Consider the following 11367-nt stretch of genomic DNA (forward strand, 5'->3'; position numbering starts at 1 on the left):
TAACACATTATGTCTTCTAGCATTTGTCTTTCTCCATATCAGTAAAATTAAAGCCCTGCCACTTTGAAGTTAAATGCCCCTTAAATTGCCATATATGTTTTCTTGTGTCTTGCTGGTATATTCAGTTTAAGCTCCTTGTGTACTTATTTAACTGTTTTCTTGTTCTAGTGCTAGTTCTATGTGTTTCTTTCTGAATAACCTTCTGTTTTCACCAAATTTGTGGTTACTTCATTCTGCTTGTGTGGTAGGATTTGATAGTCGGGGGGTTTTTTGGTTTTATTTTTTTTTCTCCTCTAATCTTCATTTGCCTTCTGAGAAGCTTGCTTCTGTCTGATCTTCACCAATTGTGTCTTTGTATGAGGTTGTAAACTCCTTGGCACAAAAATATCCTTTATAAATATTTACCTTTCTTTTTAGAAGGCTGCTGGGTAAACAATGATGAGAGAAGGCTAAAGAGTTGTATTAAGTGTATGTTTACTTTCATTTGTTTGTGTTCCTATGTTTCTAATTTCCTTTCTTATTTCCAGACCACCAGTTCGGTCCATTTCTGTACTTCCTCCTCCTGGGCTTGGTGTTCCACGTTTACCTCCAGGCAGGAAGCCCCCTGGACCTCCTCCAGGGCCGCCCCCACCTCAGGTCCTACAGATGTATGGCCGTAAAGTGGGTTTCACCTTGGAGATGGCTCCTCGAAGGCGAGAAGAGGAGATTTCTTACAGTTCTGAAGCAGGTGAGGACTTTCCTATTACTGTCTGTGGTTTTCTTTGACTTCTTTGTTTTGCTGTGAATAGTACTGCCGTTAATGTGGTGTGCTCTAAACAAGGTATTCTCTGGGTAATATGGGCGTTAATACTACTTGAAGGACTTTTCTTAAGTGATTGCACCTCTGAGTTGATTCTGGTATATTTCATAATATCTGCAATTTTGTTATCAGCTATATTTTTAAATGTTGAAACTTCTAATTATAACTTTCAGATACTTACTTTTTTCTAATAAGGTTTCACAGATTGGATATTTTCCCATGTAGTCTTAACAGTACTGAAACGTACATATTAACCCTTTAAAAAAACCCTAGGGGAACCTAGGTCCTCCATTTTGCACTCTATCGTCTCTGGAGACTTTTGTGAATGAGTAGATGAGCTTTATTGCATACCAGAAAGCATGGAAGTATTTCAGTGGTGGGCGATAGCTGAATAGAAATGAGCTAATGAGTTGCAGGTAGGAATTGCCTTCACTTGTTTGCTGTGCAAATTAACCAGCTCGTTAATAGGAAATGTTACAAATAAACTGTCCAAGCTATTCTTTAAGAATATGTATTTAACAGTAAAGGGTTGATAGTATGTCCATGCTGTTGCTAGGGGGATTTTTCTAACTAAAGGCATACAAAATATTCTGTCTTTCACACCAGTGTATTTGGAGTTTAATGCATTTCCTAATACTTTGCTTCTTGCAGGACAGCGAGGGCATGATGACGATATGTCCAGTACCAGTGAAGATGAAGGTTATCCTGAGGATATGGATCAAGACAAGCATGATGAGAGTAGTGATGATAGTGACAGTGACAGGTCAGATGCAGACAGTGAAGGCGAGGACTTCCTGCATCGTGATAATGACAAGGAGAGGGAAGGTGGAGAAGAAAAGAAATCAGGTATGACGGGAAGTTATAGATTAGGATTTGATTTTTCAAAAGAGAAACACTACTTAATGGAGTTGGTGTCCTTTTTCCTGACTGGGGGAAAAAGTAATTTGTTTCACCAGCTAACTCTGTTCTATCTCACCTAAATTCTGGCTCAAGGGTTTTTATTAGTAAATGGATCAGAAGAAGACTACCTGGAGGTGAGGCATCTTTTTGGATGGACCTACTTTCTTAACAGTTGAGTTAGCTTAGTAAGGTCACAAGCCATTTCTCACCTGAAGCATTGAATTGGCAGGGTATCCTACAAAAATTGAGCCTCAGTGTAAAATATGCTCACTTTTCAGTGAACAACTAAATTTCCTACTAGTGCTTTTGGATAATATTATTTTTTTATTGCTTAGGGGAGACCAAGTGAGAGTTAGGTTAGCAAAACTTAAAATAATCAGTAACACCAATGTTAACCCCTATGTAAGGGGCATCATTATATTAGAATGATTGTCCATACCAGGTAGAAGACTTAAATCTAATTTTTTATTATTTTCTTCCCACCTCCTACCACCCTTGCCCACGCTTTGCTTCCCCCAGTTCATAGCGTACGGTTTGCAGACATGCCTGGGAAGTCACGAAAAAAGAAGAAGAACATGAAAGAACTGACTCCACTCCAGGCCATGATGTTACGAATGGCAGGTGAGTGAGAGGGATGTATTAAGTGGAGATATGCCATTAGGTTTCCAGTTAAAGTTTTTCTGGTAAGTTTACTTTGCTTGCACAGCTTTTATTTTATAGACTAAATATTTTGCTGTCATAATACAAGATCTGCTAAGAGTATAAGCTGTGGTTATGTATTTGTTGGGATTTTCTTTAAATTATTTTTAGCCTAGTAATATGTGTGTTTTGCATAGCAGAGTTGAAGTTACAGTAGCAACTTACAGGGTGTTCTTGATATATTTGGATTGTTTCTTCTAAATTTTATCTTGCTTTTAAATAATTGCTCAAACAAAATATGAACCTCTTGGTGAAAATGAAAGAGTGAGATTGTGTATGGGATCAGCCTGTAACCTGTAAGGATTTTTACTCCCTAAAAATATTGTTTTGCAGAAATAAGTTAACCAGTAGTGAAGATGTATGTATGTTTCTTTGTTTGTTTTAGAAAGACACCCCAGTGTCTTTCAAAGGTGCTTGAGTTTACTGGATGTGGGGATTATGTTTATTTTGAGGTCATGTTTCTGTTCCTCCCCGCAAACTCCCATAAACCATAGATCAAATAGCTGCAGTTCAGATTGGTAGTAGAAGTTTCAGCTCCCACAGGAACATGTAACTCTTGGTGGCAGAGCTCTATCTAGAAATGTGATTTTTGTTTTTTAATTTTTTAAATTTTTATTTTCTGTTTAACAATAAAATGAGGTCAATTTTCTTTCCTTTGAAGCAAGGTTTATCTTTCTTCTTTTTATTTTGTGTGCTCAATTTTCTATGATGCTCACAAAGATATTACCTGTGGACTGATTTTATAAGAATGTCTCCTTTTGCAGGTCAGGAAATTCCAGAAGAAGGGAGAGAAGTGGAGGAATATTCAGAAGAAGAGGAGGAGGAGGAAGAGGACTCAGAGCCTGAAGAGACATCACAACAACAACAACAACAGCAACAGCAACAACAGCAGCTCAGTGAGGAAGCTCTTGCGGAGACTGGGTCATCTACTGCAACCTCCCAGACACAACAGCAGCAGCCGCCTCCACAGCCTGTTCCTCCAACTCAGATACAGGCACCTCCTATGCCTGGACCACCTCCACTAGGACCACCTCCAGCCCCTCCACTAAGGCCCCCGGGCCCACCTACTGGCCTTCCTCCTGGCCCTCCACCAGGTGAATGCTTGATTGACTCTGGTTTGAAGGATGCAGACGCTCAGTACTACAGACAGTGTATCAGTTTGGGAGTTTTGGAGCTGCAGAATGTGTTGCAGATGAGATACAAGAGCCCAGTGTGGGAGTTGCTGAGACCTGTGTGGTCTCTTCTGTGGTCAGTCTATCGCTGCTGTACCATGCTTTTGAGGCATCAGGCTCCTGTAGCTGTAGTCAGCCTGGTGGGTATTGGCTTGTTTGTTAGCACTGACACTGACAGGCAGCAGTGGAGCCAGTGCTGGAGCATGAAGTGCATTCCAGTGTGATTTCCACCCACCTGCCTTGTGTTTTTTCCCCTCACTCCCTACCCTGAACAAGACGTGCTAAAGAGATTTGGGAGCCACTGCCTAATTATAGGCTTTGATGGGGGTTTTTTGTCTTTTTATTTTTATTTTTTTAAAACAAGCTGTGAAGTAAAGGCTTCTGTTCTGCCACCTGAGTGTATTTCAGTCTTGTTAGGGAAGAAAACTACACCCAGATGAAACAAGTGCTAAATTTGAATTTATGTCACTATTAGACTACCTGGAGACTACTAACTGTGGGGCCAATCAATAATATTTTTTTATAGTGTGTTTTTTTTGAGGGCAAATACTTGAGTTTTTTTGATTTAGAGGAAGACAGCAGTTTATTTTCTGTAAGTTAGTGGGATTACCATATAGCTGAACTGGATAACAGTAATAAGCTGGTTTGTAATTTCAAAAAGCATATAAATCTATCTCTTGAGTTCTTACACTTACATTGCAAAGATCAATAGTTGGGCTACACCGAAGAGCAGTATATACTGCGATTTTAGTGTATTCTCTTCTATTCGTGTACATTAACAATGTGATTTCCCCCCCTCCCCCCAAGAGGAGCAGGAGGAGAGCAAAATTCTTTCCAGTGTTTTCCCCACAGTTTTATTTGTTCAAAGGGGAACCTCAAACCTCAAAACAATTGCTTTCAATAGAGCAAAACTACTTACTACTTCTCAGGCCAGAAGGACAATGAAATGCCAGAGTGAAAAATGCTTTCACTTGTAGCTGTTTAAATTCTAACAACCTCAGCTCAGTAGCTGTTCTATGCTATGGTTTCATTACATGGGGAAGGGTCCTTTTTACAGGTGAGAGAGATGTTTGACTACTATGAAGAAACTTTCCTCTAAGTCTAAAATCTACTACCTCTTTTAGAGATTTTTTTTTTTTAATAAGATCTGTTTAATCTGGCAGCTGTATAGCATTAGAACAGCTTTGAATTTCCTGTTAAGAATCTTTAGTATCAGCTGATGGGATTGTTTTGGGTTTTCTTAACCATGAACTAAAGTTCTCTTCATTTGTGTGCGTGCTTTCAGGAGCTCCTCCATTCTTGAGACCTCCTGGCTTACCAGGACTGCGTGGGCCTCTACCTCGACTTCTACCACCGGGCCCTCCACCTGGGCGACCACCAGGCCCTCCTCCTGGCCCCCCACCAGGTCTGCCCCCAGGTCCTCCTCCACGTGGGCCTCCTCCTCGTCTGCCCCCTCCTGCACCACCAGGTAGTGTATTTTGTTTGCTTCAGCACCAAGTCTCTCCCTGCTTTATTTTCCCAGTTTTTGCTCTGGTGACCAAGCCAGGGAGTATAAGCATTTACCAGTTTGCCTTTGCTCCTATCTGTGTGGCTGCATTGTGCTGTATCCTTTTCTATGTAATAACAACAAGTAATACCATACTGCTGTGTGTAGTTTGGTAGCAAGAAATCCCTTCTCAGAAAGGGAATTTCAGAGTTCAGACTTCTGCTGGACTGTTTCTGAATAACCCCAGGGTGCTCTAATGGTGCTCCACTTAATGGGCTGGAGAGAGGTTTTTGGTGGTTTTTGTTTGTTTGGTTGTGGTTTTTTTTTTGTTTGTTTGTTTGGTTTTTTTGGGTTTTTTTTTTTTTTTTTTGCATGACCATACATTTCTGATGACTCTGAAATTCCAGTGGGATGGATCACCAAGCAACTTAATTTGAAAGGGAGCAATACACAGGCTCCCATAGCTTTAAAAGTCTGAGGATCAGCAGCATTTTCAACACAGCATTTGGTGCACGTTTGACAACTGTTTTTTTTTAAAGCCAGTGCTACTGCATCTTGGTTGGTGGGGTTTTTTTGTTTTGTCTTTTTGTTTTGGTTTGTTTTTCCTCTGTGGCTTTTAAGATTCCCAGGTGGGGAGTCAGATCATACTTTCTGTTCTTCTTGCAGGTATTCCTCCTCCTCGCCCAGGCATGTTACGGCCACCTCTGGTGCCTCCATTAGGACCTGCCCCACCTGGGCTCTTCCCACCAGCTCCCATTCCAAATCCTGGGGTACTGAGTGCCCCACCCAGCTTGATTCAGCGCCCCAAGGCGGATGACACCAGTGCGGCCACCATTGAGAAAAAAGCTACGGCCACGATCAGCGCCAAGCCGCAGATCACTAACCCCAAGGCAGAGATCACTCGCTTTGTGCCCACTGCCTTGCGAGTGCGCCGGGAGAATAAAGGGGCTTCGGCTGCCTCCCAGAGAAAACAGGATGATGAGCCTGCTCTCCCGTTAACCAAAGCTGCCCCTAAGGCTGGATCATCTGCCCCTATCTCTGTACAGACAAAGGATGATGTGTATGAAGCCTTCATGAAGGAAATGGAAGGTCTCCTGTGACCTGTCATAGTCCTAGTCAGCTTTCCTGACCCTCTGAACACAGACTAGACCACCATGGAGGGAAGAGAAGGAAGGGTCCTCCTGCCAGCAACAAAAGGGCTCAAGTGACAGGGAATAGTTCCCTACCCACAGGTTAACTTGCCAGTATGCTCTGAGTAGAGACCCCTGCAGATGAGGTGTGGCTGGGGCCCTCCTTTCAGAGTTAGCATGTCTACTTGGTGGAAGGCAATTGCAGTCAAGAAGGCAATGCTGCTTCCCTTGAGTTCTTCCTCTTCATTGGAGGGAGGTAACGGTACTCTGGGGAGGAGGGTGTGGTAGTGGGGGGTGACTATGCTCTGCCTGAATCCTTGCACATCCTGAATGCTCTGGTGAGGGTAGTGGAACAGGTTTTCAAGGAGCCAGAAACGTGTTAGCATTTCATACACATATGGTTGCCCAGTTTTTATTTTCTGTACTGTTCTTTTCTGTAAATATTTTATAATCCTGTTTTTTAGTTGCAGTGAGATTGATGAGTCATCTTTCTTCTAGGGTAGTCAGGGAGGTAATTTGTTGCATATACTGTACACTGGAATTCTGTACCCTGTCCCCTTTATGGTCATATTGATGGGTTTTCATCAGCAGGGAAACTTCATTTTGTCTTGTGAGAGACAATAAACATTCAGTGTATCAATATACTGATTTCCTTGTGGTTTGTCTAAAACTAGCATGTAGATGGAAAGGGGAGAGGTTCTTTACTGGTCCTGGGAGAAGACAAAGGCATTGTGAACCTCGGAAAAGAAAAGCATAGCTACATTATAAATAATATATAGTGGGTTTTTTTAACTAAAGTTCTGCTATATTCTTGTTTTTAAGGGCTAAACGTCCCTTCCAGCCTTTGTTGGTAGCTAGGAGAAACTTAAGTCCTGAAGTACTACTAATAATTACAAAACTATTTCTTTTATATACTTTTTGAAAAATTTACTTCATGTACTGTTTCAAGATACCCACTGGCTGCATCTTCGATAGAATGTCTGAAGTCAAAATTGGTAAACAATTTGAATTCTAAGAGCTTGACAGATAATTTTACTTGTGGAAAATTTCTGATTTCAGGGTCTATGAAGTCAGTGATTTTAAGGTGCAGATGTTTTTAAAAAGGTCTTTCACATTTACAGCTTAAAAAAAGCTTTCTTTATTTTGGTGGAAGTGTTCCTTTACCTTCACTTACTATGCTGACAGAGCCAAATATACCACTAATCCTTACCACATGCAAGAAACAAATCTTTATTCTCATTTGAAACAGACTGCAAAAATCTCCTGGGATCTTGTAGATAAATGAGTTTTAAGAGCAGTGGGATCAGTTGTGTGGACAGTGTTTCCCAAATGAGATGCTTCTTCAGAGAGAGAATTGCGTTTTTTAAATATTTCAAGTTTTGTCTGGAATGCTGAATTAGAGCACAAGACTAATACTGGTAGTTAGCTATTTATGTAGGTGTCTTCATCCTGCTTAAAAAAAACAGAGTTGTGTTGTAACTAGGATAGAGAATAAAAGAAATTGAGAAAACTTCATTGTGCCTGTTGAAGGGCTTATAGTGAGTGTCTTGGCGATTACGAGTGAGTGCTCTAGTGATATATCAATTTCTAGGTGAATATATCCAGACTGGTGGATTTTTAGATTTTTAATAAAGAAAATTTATCTTATGCTGCCAGACTAGTAGATATCTCAAACAATACCTTTAGTTGGCTATAAGCCTCAGACTTAGCTGAATATTCAATGTTTTGAGGTGAAATCTGTTTTAAGGAAGTGAAATTATTAGCCACCCAAAACCACTTGAAAACTTTGATTGTTATCATTAATTCTGGACACAAATACGCTTGTACAACAGTTCTCTTCCTTGTTCAGTAGTTAACTGCAGTTGTGTCAGTATCTCAAATATATTTTTTTTCCCAGTTATATTTATGAGGTATCTTTTTTATATTTTAGCTTTTAGAATAATGCATTCTTTTCTTTATTCTTTAATAAGTGAAATAGGTGAATTGTGATTTTTCTTGGGGGGAAGGGTCATCATTGTGGTACCTCTGACCCTGGGTCTAGTAATAGTATTGCCCCTCTCTCCCAGGAAACAGCCTGAGAAGAAAAGCAGCTGTGTTCTGGGATAAAGGACCTCCCTCCTCATCACACTCAAGGTCGAGAAATCTCCCTGGTAGTCTTGTGATTACATGAGTAACCTGCAGGAGTCACTTAACTTTGTTCTGCTCTTCCAGTTCAGTCTGATTTTTTTTTTTTTAATGTTACATTTGCTGCATTCTCATGGAGATAAGCCACCTTTTCTTCTGTTGGGATAGAGTACTTGCCTGTTGCTGTACTTATCCTCTTCAGACTGAGGCAAAAGGATTTGAATTTGCTAGATGTTTAAATGGACTCAAAAAGGGAAATATTGTGCATAAGGAATGTGTATAGTACCAGAGAGAGAACTTCTTCACCCTGCCTGGTGTGAAAGGGGGGTGGGCTGTAAAGGAGGTAGGTAGTTTCCTACAACTGCTAGACAACTAAATATCTTGAGGAAGGGGAGGGGGGGGAAAAAAAAGGAGAGTGATAGGAGTGCTCCTGAAATGGGCTTTGAGGCCACACAGAAGAGATGGATTTGACAGTGCAAATCATCCAGGAGCTGCAAATTGTTTTTTCTGGGAATAGTCCAAATCCAGGGTGCCTGCTGCCTTGTGTGGCTCTCATACAAGAGACCTCTCACATTCTGTTATGGTTTTGTTTCTGGATAAACACGTGAGGGTGGAAGCTGTATGGCTGGCTGGCACTGTGTTTGGGGTTGATATTTCATCTGATTGACCAGACCTGTGGTTTTGTCTTCAGTTAAATCAATATGGAGGATTATTTTCCTTCCTTGCCTTTAACACAGTTCTAAATGGAAAGAGCACAAAGATGCAAGCTCTTCCTGTCACTTATGAAAGCAATGGGAACCGTGGATGCCCCAACTTCAATTCATCCACTCAGGTAAACATCTGGTTCTCCACCAGCCACCCAAGTCATGGACCACGGCAGAAACATCAAATCCAGCGTTGAGGACTGCTGACAACCTTTTCTCCCCCAGCATCAGAAATGATTGCAAAGCTATTTCATTGCTAACCTGACAGCAGCTAGATGAATTTTTCCCTTTATCCATGTGTTATCTTTGATCTCTGGTAATGACTCTGAGTGGAATCCTTAAAAAAGAACAGATCAATAACATTTGTTTTGGATGAACATCCATTGAATTACATAAGGTTTTGTGCTTATATTTCTGTCAAGAGAAAATAAGAAAATAGTCTCCAGTATCTATTGTGTCTCAACACCTTGACACACTCAAAAAAGGTTGGAATAAGAAAGTGTGTGAAATAGATATAGGTGTATAGATCATGATGTTAATTTATTTACTGAGCGAGAGTTGAATTAATTTTTAGAATCTAAATAGAAATTGCTTTGTTAGAGAGGAGAAAAGAACACAATAAAAAAATCTTGTGGCATATTCAAGAACAATCTGTGTTTCAACCCAGGCTCTGGAAACAATTATACATTTACCTTATGATGACAATGGTCAGGGACACAATCCAGTAATGCCATCTTCTCTACAACTGCAGAAGGGATGTTCTCAGCTCTGGACAACTGGTAACATAAACCCATGCCAGTTTGTTCTCGTCTTTGTATTGTGGCCGTACAGATATTTGGGCTTCTTCCCTGTTACACCCTTTCCATTTTGTGGTAATGTTTTTCATCTGTGGCACTGAGTAGTGTTCACAGAAGAAAGTATTATGGGGAGGAAAGGAGCTGGGAAGGGACTGAGGCATAAAGAAGTAATGTAACTTGCACGATGGATCATAAAGATAGAAATACAGAAAAATTCCCGAGATTAGTTAGTTTGGCATAATCCATTGAATCACAACACTAAGGAGAGATGCTTTCTCAGGGTTACCAAACCTTCAGAAGAGGGAGTTTGTCTTGGTTGCCTAGACATAAACAAACTTTGTGTGTGCTATGAAGTTCTGGGTTTTTTTTTGGTTTTTTTTTGCCTTGTTTGTAATACTCCTGCCATGAATGGTAAATGCTGAAGGATTTAGATTGGAATTCCTACTATTGTACTCTTCTGGAAAGGATGTGGTTCTCTCTTGTTCTTTGACTTGCAGAATTTAGTTGACATGTTGTCTTTTGGGGTTTTTGGTTGGGTTTTTTTTTTTTTTTGTTTTTTTTTTTTTTTGTTTTTTTTTTTTTTTGTTTTTTTTTTTTTTTGTTTTTTTTTTTTTTTGTTTTTTTTTTTTTTTGTTTTTTTTTTTTTTTGTTTTTTTTTTTTTTTGTTTTTTTTTTTTTTTTTTCTTTTGCTTTTTGGTGGGGTTTTTTTGTTAGCCTATCATAGATGGCCTAGTGGGAGTCATATCTTTGTCTTTCCCTGAAATAGGACAATGCTAGTATACAGGGTAAGCAGCATCGTCTAGTACCTACACTATTCCCTTCACTGTAATTTTGTGATACATCTGTCATAGGATCGGGGATGCATTAGGACGAAGAACCACAGTTAAGAGTACAAAAGAATCAAGGAATGAGAACGGGGAAAAAAAAATCACACAGAATGGGAATTTATGGGAATGAGAGCAGAATCCCATGCTGTGAGGAAAATGAAGGAAGAGCCTGTGGGGTAGCAGAAGGATGTGGCTAAGTCAGGGATGCAGGCTCCTTTATTGGTTTATGTAAGGATAGTGTCTGCCCTTGCTAGAAACGCATGGAAGAAAGAGAAAAAGATGTCAGGGAATTAAAGAGAAATCACAGGTAATTTGACTAAAGAAAGAAAAAATGAACAGGGCCAGATAAAAATCCTGAATCTTAAGTTAGTTCAGTGCAGCAAGATACTCTCCAGTTTGAGTAAAAGTGTGGGAAAGTCTAATGCTCTGCAGAATAGTCCTGCAAATAATACTCTTATTAGTCTGATTAAAGTAATATTGGAGTGATTTGCCTCAGAATCAGAGACATTTTCTGTGCTACATGCTCCTCCCTAGTTTCTACAGCTGGTAGTAGTGCTGGGTTGCAAGTGTTCCTACGGAAAGGACTGTTTCTATGTTGCAGTAATAATAATTTTTTAAAAAAAGTAACCCTGTAGTGGTATTTCTGCTGTTCCCTATACGATGGCCTTCTGGAGCACGACCCGCGGGGCACCGCCGGCTGGGCTTGCTCGGCAGAAACGAGCCCCGACC

The 11367-nt window shown here is 40.3% G+C and overlaps 1 protein-coding gene across 1 annotated transcript in view; it reads left to right on the forward strand.

Annotated features, from left to right (window-relative positions):
* The window catches only part of WBP11 (WW domain binding protein 11), a gene marked incomplete at its 5' end in the record, with an annotated part of 9295 nt that extends 2610 nt beyond the window's left edge, over nt 1-6685 (forward strand). The window contains 6 exons of the mRNA XM_010174662.1: nt 528-727; nt 1451-1645; nt 2219-2320; nt 3163-3492; nt 4856-5038; nt 5723-6685. Of these exons, the coding sequence (XP_010172964.1) occupies nt 528-727; nt 1451-1645; nt 2219-2320; nt 3163-3492; nt 4856-5038; nt 5723-6156 (1444 nt within the window). The remainder of the gene's footprint in view (nt 1-527; nt 728-1450; nt 1646-2218; nt 2321-3162; nt 3493-4855; nt 5039-5722) is intronic.
* Nucleotides 6686-11367: the final 4682 nt, after the last annotated feature.

The sequence above is a fragment of the Antrostomus carolinensis genome, unplaced genomic scaffold, assembly GCF_000700745.2.
Source record: "Antrostomus carolinensis isolate BGI_N321 unplaced genomic scaffold, ASM70074v2 scaffold43698, whole genome shotgun sequence".
Taxonomy (NCBI): Eukaryota; Metazoa; Chordata; class Aves; order Caprimulgiformes; family Caprimulgidae; genus Antrostomus; species Antrostomus carolinensis.